We start from the raw sequence: 13,594 nt of genomic DNA on the forward strand, positions 1-13,594 counted from the left end.
CACAAGTCATGTTCAAAACCCCACTAGTCTTCTCATGGGGTTATTGCCTGCCACTTCCAAGATGCGAGGCGGAGGCTACGGCTAGGGTAGCGAGGCTACAGTGATGTCCCTCCTCTGGACTTGGCCTGGAAAGGGCTCCTGGGCAGCTGTGGAGCACATGGGAGTCTCCTGGCCGTGGGCCCTGTCTGCTCTTTCCCCATGCTCCCAGCTCTGCCTGCTATGGCCCTTTGCAGGGAGTGGCTGGCCCTTGCGAGCTGGTGCAGCCCAGCAGCCGGGTTGTCCAGCCTGCATGCGGGAGATACCTGTACCCACTCTGGCCAGGGTAGAGGTTGGCATAGAAGGCAAGGCTGGGGTGGGAGGAGCGGGAGGCCAGCCAGTGTCTACAGAGGCAGAAACTACAAAAGCAGCCGGAATCAGGAGTGAAGGCTCAAGGGAGGTAGGAGAGACTCAGCCAGGAAGACGGGGCTTGGGCTGGGGGTGGGGGTGGGGAGGAAAATAAAAATAAAACCAGAACAATATTCTAAGGAAATGAAATGAAATGGAGGGAGAAACAGGAAGGGGGAGGTGAGCAAGTTATGAGTTAAAAAAAAACCAGAAATTAAAACTTCAGGGTTGTGTAGGTGACCAGGGAAGGAAGGAGGGAAGGTAAGAGGCTGAAATCAAACCGAGGGACAGAAATGGTACCTAGGTATGTCCGAATCAAGAAACTGCCTGCAAAACACAAACAACCACACGTTAGTGAAGGGCTGCGGGTAGGCAGCGGGACAGCAGGGTAGCAGCAGCAAGTGGCAGCAGGGGCAGCCGCCTGTAGCTGGCAGACCCACTCGGGGTCAGGGAGGCTGCAAAGCAGGGACTGTAGAGCAGGAAGAGGCCCAGGTGTGGCAAAGCGCATGGTAGCCTGAGGCCCTGGGCAGAGGAAGCCAGACCCAAGCCTCGGCCTCTGTATAGTGGCTGGTCTCTGAGCAGCCTGGCCCTCAAAGGCTCCTAGGATGTCAGCCATGTCCAGGGAACAGGAAGCTGGCCCCAGTGGGCCCTGGGGAGGTGGCCATAGGCTAAGGAGCGTGCCTGAGACTTTTCTGGGATAGGTTGGGCTGGGGTTGCACCAGCAAGGAACAGCAAGGGCAGGAGCCAAGCGAGGGGCCACATTTGTGCTCCCCTACTGTCTTCCCTCCTCCTGGTACCCAGGGCCTCCAACCTAGGTGTGGGGTTGGACAGAGAACAGGACAGAAGCTAGTCAGTCCAGTGCTAGGGCTGAGCCTGCTTAGCCAGACTTCTGTCAGCTGAGTGTACAATGAGTGTTGGTCTTCTCGTCACCCTCTGCCTAGCCAGGGTCAAGGACACATCAACAGCTGGGCTGGTGAGGAGATGACAAGAAGACACCAGCGACAAGGTCCTTAGTGCAAGGAGATCACTAGGAACAGAAGCCCAGAAGGCTCCTACTTACCTACTGACCTCCTGGTTCCCCCCTCCCCCCGACTCTCCCTCTGTGCCCAGAATGTCTTGTAATGGATGGTCAGAGGCCAAGGGAGTTAAGTCATTCTCAGACCCCAAAGCACCTCTTAGCACTCGGTGGCAGACAGGCCCTCCCATCCCCGACCCTTGCTCTTTGGTCCTGACCTCCCATGCCGAGGCATAGTGGCCCACACTCACTGCCAGCACCCACATTAGGAATAGTAGGCCTCTGCCTCAGAAGGCTGCATCTGCAGAGCAAGAGAAGATGGAAGGCCACTCTGGCTCACAACATAGCTTGGCTGCCCTCCTACTCCTCCACGTGAACTCAGCCTATCCCTCACAGTGCCATCTTCCTAAGAAAACACTTCCAGGAGTGTGAAGTGAGGATGAGTCACACGTGTACACCCTAGGCCCTGTACTGTCCTGCCCGCTGTCCCCACTGATGCCCAGCCCTATTTTGCCCTTGCCTGGCTCCCATTGACACTGCCTATGGTACCGGGGAGAAGCTCTTCCGGACCTTCCCCTGGTGTCTGTGAAGAGAGAGTTGGGAGAACACAGGCCACTCCCAGGACTCTGGGTCCACACCCCTCCCAGAGGTGTGATCCACCCTCGCCTCCCCAAGGTGCCATACACCTCAACTAATGCTTCTCCACAAATAGCCTCAGCTGGAGCTCCTTGGCACCACACCAGGCTGAGTCATGGGGAAAGCCAGGCCTGGGCCCAGCCCCTGCCAAACATTACCACAAATCCTTGGAAGACTATGTCCTGAGCAATTTTGTCCAGTTGGGCATCCTCGCTGGTAAGATGACTCTTGCAGTGTCTGGCCCTTGGCAGCCTTTGTGTAGCCTCTGTCATACTTGTGTACCCTGGCAAACCCCCTCAGGGCTGCCGAGGACATCTTAGGGCTCCATTACCCCTCTACTGTTCAGATAAGGATGGGAGGTGGGACAGTCTGGAGCTGTGACAAGTGATGACTGACTGTCATACCTCTCCCCAAGCTGCTCGACTGCCAACTCTGTGGTCTCTGGAATGCTTGGTTTATCCCCAGCCATCCCTGGGATCCCTGCCAGAGACTTCAGACCTATTCATACCAGTGTGGTCCTCAGAAAGATGACCCGCGTGTTAGTCTCCCATGCCATACCACCAGCTATCTACCCATGAACTCCCAGGGGCAGGACTTGACTCTTGTTCTGAGGCCATGCTGGCCGCCTGTCAGGATGACACGAGTGTGTAAACCAAAGATGGAGGACATGCAACCAAGTAGGTAGAGAGACTTGGAGGCCATGGGCCACCACTCACTGCACTGTCCCCTTAGGTGTCAGAAAGAGGGCAGGCAGGCCTGGAGCTGGCCATGGCATGAGTGGTTGGGTCCGTGGACGCCATGGTAGGCTGGTGGTTGACCTATGTGGGAGCTGGTCAGCAGGGTTTGTGGTCCTCCCATCCTTCTTGTGGTACTCACCGGTCATCCTGGGCCGGGTGGACGTATCCTGATGAGAGGATGTTGAGGGACAAGATGTTGGGGTCAATCAGAGATTCGTCAGTTTCTGGAGTGTTTCGGATGCGACCTGTGGAAAGGGCAGCAGCTGGGCGTCACTGCCCAGGAAGGCTAGTGGTGGAGGTATGCTGAGGCCTCTGGACAGAAGCCAAGATGGCAAGTGGACTCTCTATGTGACCGCAGGCCATGCTGTAAGAGGCACCAGAGTGGACAGGGAGGCTGATAGGGTGGGTCCTGGGGGCCCCTGTAACACAGCTATTGCCTTCTTTCTCTGTCACGCATTCTATATTTCAACCGTAATTACAGTTTCTGGTGGGTCTCGGCTGTCTAGTAGGGCCTTTCTACCTGTGGGACAAGGAGACCTAAGCAAGACGGGTGACAATCCTACCCGGTTTTATGCTTAAAAGAGCAACAATGAAGGGAGAAAGCAGCATTGTCCACCCATGTGCTCTGTGCACTGACCACTCTTCCAGTGCTCGGGAGATGTCTACTTTTGGAGTCCATTTGTCTGTCTGTGAGAGAGATGTTTTATCTTAACAATTCCTCATGCTGGAGGCAAATTCCTGCTCATTTGAAGGAGCACACAGATGGCTCATAAGTCCTCTGCTCCAGCAACAGTGACCAGCTTCCCTCCCCTCCACCGCAGTCTTGCCTAGTTCCCCGTAGCTCTGCAGCACAAAGATTCTGGGAGTGGGCAATTTGAGGTCTCTCGGTCAGTCCTTTCTTATGCCAGACTCTCTCTGGAGCTTGGGATACTCATGGCAGGGAGGGGCTTAGGGTGAAGAGAGCCCACCTGGAGCAGATGCTCAGCCCTGGGGAACTGACCTCCATAGAGCTCTCTGCCTGAGGATCTGAAGGGCACATTTAGTCAGGACACAAGAGATGGGCTAGGGCCATCTGTATCCCTCAAAGGGTCTCTTGTCTTTCCTTCACTTTGCTGGCCTCTTCCCACAGTGTCCACTTCATAGGGCCTGAAAGACTGATGCTTTCCAGGGAGAGATGCTAGGCTTGGGGATCACCTATAACCTGAATGGCACTGTTTGCAGCAGCATCTCCCCTACTTCCTTTAAGTCCCCAAGTCCAACCAAATTGGCAGTCTTTGGTATCTGCATTTTTAGAAAAGAGGGGAGAAAGAAGGCAAGGCTTAAGGCAGGCTGGGCTGTCCATCCGAACAGGAGGACATGGTGGGCGGGGCACCACTGGATGCCAGCATGGACAGAGCTGCCCAACTCCAGGCGTAGCTTGGCTCAGAAGCCAGGTGTTAGGCCTGACTTTGGTCTCTTGACCAAGAGAGTCTTTGGACTCTCCCCATAGGGTCCTCTGCTTTTTTCTGATCCCAGACACAAAATGTATAAAATGCAAGCGTCCACCCTGATATCCAGATCAACCATCCATGGCCCCACATGCGGTGGTGATGCCAGATGGTAGGCCAGTCTAAAGACATCACTTCTGAGCTCTTGCCTACCTGTTCATCAATGCCAGGACTGGGAGAAGCTTCTAGAGAGATATGCCTCAGCCTTAGGGTAGAGGGGGCCACAAACTGGAATGGATATCTACCCATGACCCCAGATGAGAGTGTAGAGGACATCTTGGTAAAGCAGAGTTCAAAAGAAGAGACCAGGGAGAAAAGACAGTATGCTTGGCCTCCCTAACGAGGTGTGCCAGGACCCTAACCCATAGCACTGCCTCCTGAGCAGACAGGGTGCTGTAGTGTCATTAGCCAAGCTGAAGTCAGCCTTGAGTGAGTGTGGTAGCCTGGCTTCTCATGCATGGTACCATCAAAATGCATGGAGCCCGCCCTATAAAGCAGAGAAGTACCCTGCAGTGTCCCAGACAGCATGCTCATTGCTGGCACCCTGATTTCCAGAACTATGACACCTGGTCACTTTCTGTTGTTTCAAGGCATTTTGTTGTGGTTCTGTTTCAGTAACTCTAGAAGGGCAGCACGGATTAGGAAGAAATGTGGGTGATTGGGCTGAGGCACAGAAAGGCATTATGACCTAGCCAGAGTCACACGGCACAGGGCAGAGCTGTGCTTAGAACCCAGGCATCTGCCCAAAATAGTCCCAACCCCTGCCTGCCCCACTCACCCACAACCAGCTCTCGGACTTCCTTCCAGCGGATGTGGCTTCCTGTCTCATGCAACAGCGTCACAGTTATCCGTCTCTGGATGCCCTGCCACATGCCAGCAAAGGGGACAGTCAGAAGGCTCTGGGGACACAAGGGCTTTGGGGGGGAGGGCAGGGTGTGAGGTAGGCAGGTAAGGCTTCCCACCTGGTGGAGAAGGAAGGTCCCCATACATGGCATGCCGCCACGGTGGTCTACCACAGCAGGGATGTAGCTGGGGGAAAATGGAAACGGTGAGATGCGAACACCTTCTCTATCCCTCCCGTAGCATAGAACCTGGTCCCAGAGTCAGCAGAGATGAAAACGGGGGCATTGACCACCATTTCAGGAGAGGAGATAGCTCAGTCCACAGAGTCATCCTGGGCTGTCTGTCTCTCTATGTCAGCTCTTGGTGTATCATATTTTCACACTATGCCGCCTACAAGTCAGAAATCTATACCCAGTGACCTGGTACAGTTTTGTCAGGGATCATGTGCTATGCCTTGAGCTTGGGACACTCAAGGAGAACCTGGTCCCAGGCCTCCCCAGACATCAGCTCAGAGCCCCATAACCCTCCTTTTCCAAGGTAGCTACTGTGGATTCTCGGCTGCATTCAGAACAGTGTGCCCAGTGCCTTCTATCCTTTAATCACATACTCTTGGGCTCCAAGCCGGTGCCCAACGTATTCACTGTGGTACCCACTCACTCGCCATTGGCTTCCAGCTCGCAGATCTCGAAGTAGACCAGCAGGTCATATTTGCAGTGGCAGGGCCCTGGGGAAGGCCGAGTCATCGTGCTGAGCTTAGTGGCAGGTACTAAGAAGACAAGAAAGCAATTTTGTGATGGGGTACTGGGGAGAGGGCAGGAGAGGCAACTTTCTCAAATATAGGTGCCCACCAGCATACCCATGGCCAGGTCACCTCTAACTCAGGCCTATCATGCATGAGAAACCTGGCACTGGTGTCAGATGTGTGGCTACTTATGTTCTCTATACCCAAGTATGAGCATCTAGTCTTACAAACCTGGGTATGAGGGTGGTGGCTTGAGACCCCAAGTGCCACTAGGTCAGCAGAGACACTTGCTCAGGGGAGAGGCCCTATCATATGCACAGGACCTCTCTGCCTGGTCCATCACCTGAGCTACACTTGACTATAGCAAAACATTATCAGTCTAAGAACATCTTGTCAGCACCCGTACCTCACCCAGCATGCCCTAAACTCAGTTCCACTGGCCCTCCAGTATGTATATCTCCTGTACTCTGTCTGCCTCTTAGTGTTCCTGGGCCCAACCATGTCTGTCCACAGCCCCTGCTCTGAACCCTTCCTCTACTAAGTCCCCTCTGAGTGCTCATCATGCCACTGGTCACGGGGTCTAAAGGTCTCCCTTGTTGGACAGGGCTGAACAAGAGTGCACAAAGCTAAAAGCTCTACTCTCCACAGACATGAGGCAAGGCAGAAGACACCTGCTATGGCATCTGCAGCCTGGAAGGCCACGACATTCACGGCAGGTCCAATCACACTTGCGCCCATAGTGTGGGCCTTCACTGCCCCCTCCGGACTCAGGAGAACCTCACCTACCTGGCTTGGACAACGGCATGACCCTGGGGAAGTGGCGACGGGAGGGCCTCAGGGGGCTGTGGAGGAAAGCTGGAGTGAGCAGACCTAGGCTGGCATCTGTGAGTCCCAGATAGAGTGGGCAGCCCAGGGCAGGGCAGGGCAATCAGAAGCTAACCCATGCGTCCCCCATATCCATGTGTCCCCATACCCATGCGTCCCCCATATTCATATGTCTTCCATATTCATATGTGCCCCACTCCCCTGTTCCACAGACCCAGGAAGAGCCCAGGTCTCTGCACATGCTTAGATGGAAAAAGAGAAACCCTTAGGGTCCCTGCACCCATCCCACAGGCTCTACAAGACCCCCAGGGACTCAATGCCCCAAATAATCTCTGCTGCCTCTCTCTTCTGTTCTCATACCCTAGGTATTCCCGAGCTGTGAGGTCTGCCCAGCCAGCCAGAGATAAAGGTAGAGAGGAGCGAAGGCTTGTCGACACGTCTCCAGGCCTCAGGGTGGCTAACATTCCTGTCCCAACTTCTGGACCCAGGGTAAGATAGCTTACAGGTACCTGAACCTCACACTGCAGCCCCTTGAGACTTCCCTCTGTCCTCCCCTCCCCCCAGCTTTCTCCTATGAGTCTTCACCCTGGGAGACTAAAAAGAATGAAGGAGTCAGGCAGAGGTTCCCATCCCAGAAGTGGCCAGTGAGCAGCAAAACCAGATGCTTCCTGTGCATGGCTGATGGTCAAAGTTGTGATGCAATGGTCCTTAAAGAGCCTGGACCCATAAGGGAAGAAGCAGGCACAGGCCATGCTCTGACCCTCCTTTGTGGCCAAGGAGAGGGCATCAGAGGTGCATGGGCTCTGTAGCCTGGAGACAAGGACACTCAAGTGACCTAGGAAGCTCACCTGAGCACATCCTTGCAAAGAGGTGGGAATGGATGCTGCTGGTAGTGGCCGAAGACCTCAAACACAATGGGCTGGCTCTTGATGTATTCGATGAAGGACTTGGTCACCTCCACTGCAATCTAGAGGGAAAGTATGGATCATATCTGCGTGTGCTCAGTGTCCATGAAAACTCCACACTCCAGGCCCAGCCCTAAGCACAAACTCTAGCTACGACTTCCTGGAATGTTCTGTGCTGATGTCTGCCCAAGGCTCATTGTGAGCAGCTTTCAGGAGCTCTGTTCTTACCCCAGGCTCCAATTTTAAACAGGTTACTGATCCCTGCTACCTAGCCGTGATGTCAATATCCCAGCATGGCACTGAAGGTTTTACAACCTGGTGCCAGACAGCCCCCAGGACAGTCTGTTCAGAGGAGAAAGAGTGAATGCGAAGGGAAGACCCATGCTTAGCCTTGTAGAAGGACTTTGGGTGTTGGGGGGTAAGGGCAAGCACTTACATTTTGGACATGGTAGAAGCCAAGAGGGGGTCCCCTGCCGGTGTTCTTCAGGGGCTCAGTGGAGAAGGCCTCATCATGGCGGTGGATAAAGCTGTAGAGAAAGAAGAACTTGGGCAGTGACCCGCAGCAAGGACCTGTGGCCTCACTGGGCACTGAACGAGCCTGTGTGATCCCCCAGCACAGACTATGCCCCCTCAGGAGAGCGCCCTACTTCCTAGAATAGAAGCCCAGGGCATAGAGAGCAGGCTCACTTGAACTGGCAGAAGATGTCGGCATATTCAGCAGAGATACTGGATGCCTGCAGGACTGTCACACGGAAGGTGAAGGTGCTGCCTAGACGGAGGTGGTCCAGGGCTGTGTCCAGGGGTCCATCCAGGGCAGCCTTCTCAGGGCTATCTAGGAGGCCTTCAGGAGGCACAGCTGTTGGGAGGCAGGGCAGAGTGCCATGGGGTCCCTAGATTCCATGCTCTTCCAGCCCTGGTCTCACACAGGCATGTCGCACACAGTGGGGCTGCACCCACCTGAGCAGGTGTTGTTGTTGACCTCATCTGCTGAAGGCCCAGCATCAGCACCCTGACCCTGGCCTTCTACAATGCGCAGCTCCTCCTGGGAGGTCCCTGAGCGGGACATCCCCACCACAGGGCAGGACTCAGACTGAAACTGTGAAGACACAGAGGTAGAGAAAGCCGGAAGCTGCCTAAGCTTAGGCTACCCTGCCACAGGCTGTAGAGAGCTGTGCCCTCAGGCCTGGGTCTCTAGGACCCTGAGCCAGACTTGCCACGGAACCCCTAGATGAAGCACCCACCTCGCTAGGCCTCCATTCCCACTGCCACGAGTGGCCCACTTTGACTCTCTGGGATGGATGGGCTGAGGTGTGAACTGCCTGAGAGGAACACTCCACCTGCCTCAGTGCAAGAGACACAGTGAAGGGAAACAGGGACCCACTCCTGGTCTTAGTTCTACCCCCAGGGCAGCAGGGCACTTCCTTAGGGAGGTCACGGGCAGACTCTTGGATATCCTCAGACTGAGCAAATACACCCATCTGGGGAGGGGCATTGCATGGAATCGAGCCCTCTACTGTCTCCTGAAATAGTCCTCTCTGTGAGGTGGGTGGCCTCAGTAGGGTCGCCCCCCCATTCTCACAGCTGTTGGGGAAGGCAGGAAGGATGGTAGAACATATAGCATGCTGTGGGAACCCCGAGAACTGCTGGTCCCAGAGAAGGGAGAATAGGGCGTGCCTATCTTAGAAGCTGGCTCAACTCACCAGCTCTATGCCTTGCTGTGTGAGACTCAGGAAGACGGTTGGACAAACGGGGCAAGGGACTTTGTGTGTTTTAGACAGCAAGGGGGTGGGACGGACACAGTGCTCGGTGCTCAGGGAGAGAGAATAGACTCCAAGTCCATGGGACCCTGCCAGGGCCTTCCCTTAAGAGCCTAGGGATCAGTGGGAGGGGCTCCTCAGTGCACAGGGTAAGCCTTCATAGTACCTTTTCAAAATGCTGGTCATCAAAGGAGATTTTGGCAGTTCCCGACTGACGGACACCTGAGCCATAATCCGGAGCCTCTTCATCAGCTGCAAGAGAGGAACAAACAGGTGGTTGGCAAACTTGTTTTCCATAGTGGACAGAACCAGGCCAAAGCCTTAGAGAAAGTATAGGAGCTCGGTGACCAGATTTTTAACTGCACTACATCCGTAGTCACCAGGACACACTGACCACCAGCCTGTGTTGCCTGAGGGACCCAGAGGTGTGTCCCTCAATATGAGATACAAGCCCCACACAGACTGTGCCTGGTGCACAGAAGTGAGCAAGAGGCTCTTGAGACACCTCCACAGCCCTCTTCAGAGCCCGTGGGCCCTACTATGTCACCTCCAGCCTTGTGACTACTCCGCTGCTACCACTCAGTCAGCCAACAGTATCTGATGGCCAAGGTCAGTCCCAGTGAGGCTCAGTGAATGAGATGACCCCAGGCCAGGGCAGGGTGACAAGGCTGTGTGTTTCCTAAATTCCTTTCTTCCACTGACAGATAGGAAAATATTAGTTGTGCCTCCAAATGCATTAAAATCCAGTTGTCCTCATGTAAGATTTGGGGACCATCACAGGTCAGACTTCATCATTGCCCCCTTCCCTGAGATATGACTTGGGGAGAGGCAGGGCTGGGGCTGACTACAGGCTTCGACTCTGAGCCCTATACACCTTCCTACTAGAACTCATCTGGCACGTGGGGGCGGGGCATGAGTCCCACTGAGTTGAGAGCGTTAGCTTCTGGAGGTAAACCTCAGAGATTAAATTTGGAGATAGAGGCATTCAGCAGCCCTCCTAAGGGTCCCCTAGAGGGCCCCCAGCCCGTCTCACCAAGAACAGAGCAAAATAGTGACTGTCCTCCACAAGGGCGGTAGGCATGGACATGTCCACATGAACAAAATAGAAACTTCTACCCAGTGTGATTGGGAGCTGCTAGATCAGACAGGAGGACGGTCTGGCTGGATGGGGAAGGAAACCCTGCCCTCACTTCAGGAAGGAGATTGCTCTGGGTGTTCCTGTGCCCCTAAGTGAAGACATCTCGGTAACACTCACTTTCCAGAGTGTGGCCAGGGTGGTACTGAATGCAGCCTGGCTTCTTCCAGTTCATTATCCACCCACTCCTGGCTCCCCTCGCTAGATGGGACCTCTGGCCCGGCGCTGGGGGAAACCGTGACTGGAGCGCCTCCAATCTAAGCAATCATGGGCACACCATGACTGGTGATAGGTGGGATTCGGGGTAGGGGAGAGAACATGTAAGTACTCACAGGCTCAGGAGAGCTTGGACAACACAGTCAATTAGTAACTTAATTAGTAGAAAAAGTCACGTAATGTGACCAAAATACCAGGGGAGAAGTGATTGGACATTCCAGAGTAGAGAAAGAGGCATTTGAAGGTCAGAGGTACGAAAACTAAGAAGTATGAGAACCTGGGGTGTGAGAACCTGGAGGTGTGAGAACTTGGGGTATGAGAATTTGGAGTGTGAGAACCTGGGGGTGTGAGAACCTGGGGTGTGAAAACCTGGGGGTGTGAGAACTTGGGGTATGAGAATTTGGAGTGTGAGAACCTGGGGGTGTGAGAACCTAGGAGTGTGAGAACCTGGGGTGTGAAAACCTGGGGGTGTGAAAACCTGGGGGTGTGAGAACTTGGGGTATGAGAATTTGGAGTGTGAGAACCTAGGAGTGTGAGAACATGGGATGTGAGAACCTGGGGTGTGAAAACCTGGGGGTGTGAGAACTTGGGGTATGAGAACCTGGGGGTGTGAGAACTTGGGGTATGAGAACCTGGCGGTGTGAGAACCTGGGAGTGTGAGAATTTGGGGTGTGAGAACCTGGGGGTGTGAGAACTTGAGGTGTGAGAACCTGGGGGTGTGAGAACCTAGGGTGTGAGAACCTGGGGGTGTGAGAACCTGGGGGTGTGAGAACTTGAGGTGTGAGAACCTGGGGGTGTGAGAACCTGGGGTGTGAGAACCTGGGGATGTGAGAACTTGGGGTGTGAGAATTTGGAGTGTGAGAACCTGTGCCATGAGAACCTGGGGTGTGAGAATGTCAATATGAGAACCTTGAGTGTAAGAATCTGGGGGTGTGAGGACCTGAAATGTGGAACTTGGGGTTGTTAGAACTGGAAGTGTGAGAACTTGGAGGTGTGAGAACCCAAGCTGTAAGAACCTAAGGGTGTGAGACCTGGGGGGTGTATGAGAACCTGAGGTGTGAAAACCTGAGGGTGTGAGAACCTGAGGATTTGAGAACCCGGGGTGTGAGAACTTGGGGGGAAGGCAGTATGAAAACCTGTGGCACATAAGAACCTGGGGGCACACGTGTACTGGTGGTGTTTGGGGCATGAGAACTTGGGCTTATGGGAATCTGAGAGTTTGAGAGTGGGGGGGGGATAGCTAGGACATAATAACCTGGAGGTAGGAGACCCTGGGCAGTCTGGCTCTCTAGCGTATATGAGACCTGGGAGTACATAATACACTGGGGTGCTGGCCTTCTCCAGACCCTCCAGGTGTCCATACTGAGTGCCCCAGCCTAACCATGCTCAGCCTGTAGCACCCCACACTGTTCCTTTGTCTCTCTCTCTCTCTCTCCCCCCAGGTGCCTGGGAAGCCAAGGAATAAAGACAGTGAGTAGCCCTTGAAGGGAGACTATGGTCTAGGGCAGAGAAAGGAGTCTCTGAGCTGCCATTACGGCAGACACTACCACCGACTTGCACATACCTTTTGAGCCATGACCCTCACACTGCTCTCAGTGGCCCTACAAACATTCTCACCATGCAGGAAGGACATTATAGGCCTATAGGTGAACAAATTGAGGCCCAGGGGCTTCTTCAGCTGGCGAGTCCTGGTATCTCCAGGCCATGAAGGAGAGGGTAGTGGAGCCTCTATCTCCAGGCCTAAAAGGAGGAGAGTCTACAGCCTCCACCTTAGGCCTATGCCTAAGACCAGGAACATGGAAGAGACTGAGGCAGCTGCTGAGAGCCACTCTTGGCAGGAACTAGCAGTCTGCAGGCTCTCTTGGCTATGGAGAGAGTGGGTAGTGGGCTGGACTGGCAGGCAGGTCCACATGGCTGGGAGGCAGCAGAACAATCTCTGGGTCTCCTGAACTGTTTGATAGGTGGAGACTCCAAGCCAGGCATCCCAGGCTGAGCCTGCATGGCTGAAATACCCCTATCTAGCCCAGGACTCTAGGAAGCCAGAGCCAAGGGCTCAGCACAGGAGACTTTGCTTTCAAGCCCCACCTTGCCTGAGAAGGTGGAAAAAGTTTCATGTTGACCACAGGAAGCTGGGGGTCCTAGGTTAGAGCCAGCTTCGTATTGGTTCCTAGCAATATTATTCCTCCCACCTTTGTCTGCAAAGGCAGACACCCCAGCCCACCCTCACCTCTGGGACTCAGAGTCACACACTACCTGGACCCACACACACCTGAGATGGCCTGCACTGCCACACGGAGGAAGCCTTTCACTTCTCCCTTTTCGCTGACGATGGCCACGCGGTGCACCAGGGGCACAGGGTACAGCAGGTTGCTCAGGTATACGAAGGCCCTGCGGGAGCAGAGCCATAGTCACAGGCGTCCCTCAGGGTGTGCTTCGACACCAGTGACACCAAGGCCGGCTCACACACAACATGAAGCTGCAAAGCAGAGCAAAGCGGCGAGACAGCCAGGGCGAACGCACGCAGCGAGGTGGACTGGGAACAGGCAAGGTGGGTGGGGAGGAAGGTATTCAGTGCTCGGAAGAGACAGGAGGTGGAGGCCCAGAGAGAAGAGGATTGGGCCTCAGTGATAGAGGGCACAGCCCAGCTCAGCCTGGACGTGGCTGTCTGAGAAGAGAACAGTCGAAGAGAGGGTTTCAGCCTACTTCAAGGGCTGGAGGTCCTGGGCCGAACACAGACATGTTAAATAAGCCTCAATCCATAGAGCACCAATGCCTACTTCCCACAGGGCAAAATCAAGCTCTTCATTCCTGGATCTCCTGGAGGTCAGACACAACCTCTCCCTAAGTGGCACCCTTCTCGGAGTGTGTGCCCATCACTCAGATGCCTGAGCACTGCCCTGGTCCTCCCTTCC

At 54.6% G+C, this 13,594-nt stretch overlaps 1 protein-coding gene across 17 annotated transcripts in view; it reads right to left on the reverse strand.

Moving 5' to 3' along the window:
* The window catches only part of KIF1A (kinesin family member 1A), an 87,896-nt gene that overhangs the window by 18,379 nt on the left and 55,923 nt on the right, over nucleotides 1-13,594 (reverse strand). For 6 of the 17 annotated variants that reach the window (XM_084780244.1, XM_084780243.1, XM_084780237.1 and 3 more), the window contains 11 exons: nucleotides 12,952-13,070; nucleotides 9,498-9,583; nucleotides 8,532-8,670; nucleotides 8,262-8,430; nucleotides 8,011-8,101; nucleotides 7,518-7,636; nucleotides 6,631-6,686; nucleotides 5,760-5,868; nucleotides 5,222-5,288; nucleotides 5,038-5,122; nucleotides 2,912-3,017 (listed from right to left, as the gene is read on the reverse strand). In XM_084780244.1, coding sequence (XP_084636370.1) covers nucleotides 2,912-3,017; nucleotides 5,038-5,122; nucleotides 5,222-5,288; nucleotides 5,760-5,868; nucleotides 6,631-6,686; nucleotides 7,518-7,636; nucleotides 8,011-8,101; nucleotides 8,262-8,430; nucleotides 8,532-8,670; nucleotides 9,498-9,583; nucleotides 12,952-13,070 — 1,146 coding nt within the window. Of the gene's footprint in view, nucleotides 1-684; nucleotides 712-2,911; nucleotides 3,018-5,037; nucleotides 5,123-5,221; nucleotides 5,289-5,759; nucleotides 5,869-6,630; nucleotides 6,687-7,517; nucleotides 7,637-8,010; nucleotides 8,102-8,261; nucleotides 8,431-8,531; nucleotides 8,671-8,815; nucleotides 8,912-9,497; nucleotides 9,584-12,951; nucleotides 13,071-13,594 lie in introns of all 17 variants that reach the window. The other 11 variants (XM_084780242.1, XM_084780252.1, XM_084780251.1 and 8 more) reach the window with 3 other exon arrangements.

The sequence above is a fragment of the Acomys minous genome (assembly GCF_964271855.1).
Source record: "Acomys minous genome assembly, chromosome: 4".
In the NCBI taxonomy this organism is placed as follows: domain Eukaryota; kingdom Metazoa; phylum Chordata; class Mammalia; order Rodentia; family Muridae; genus Acomys; species Acomys minous.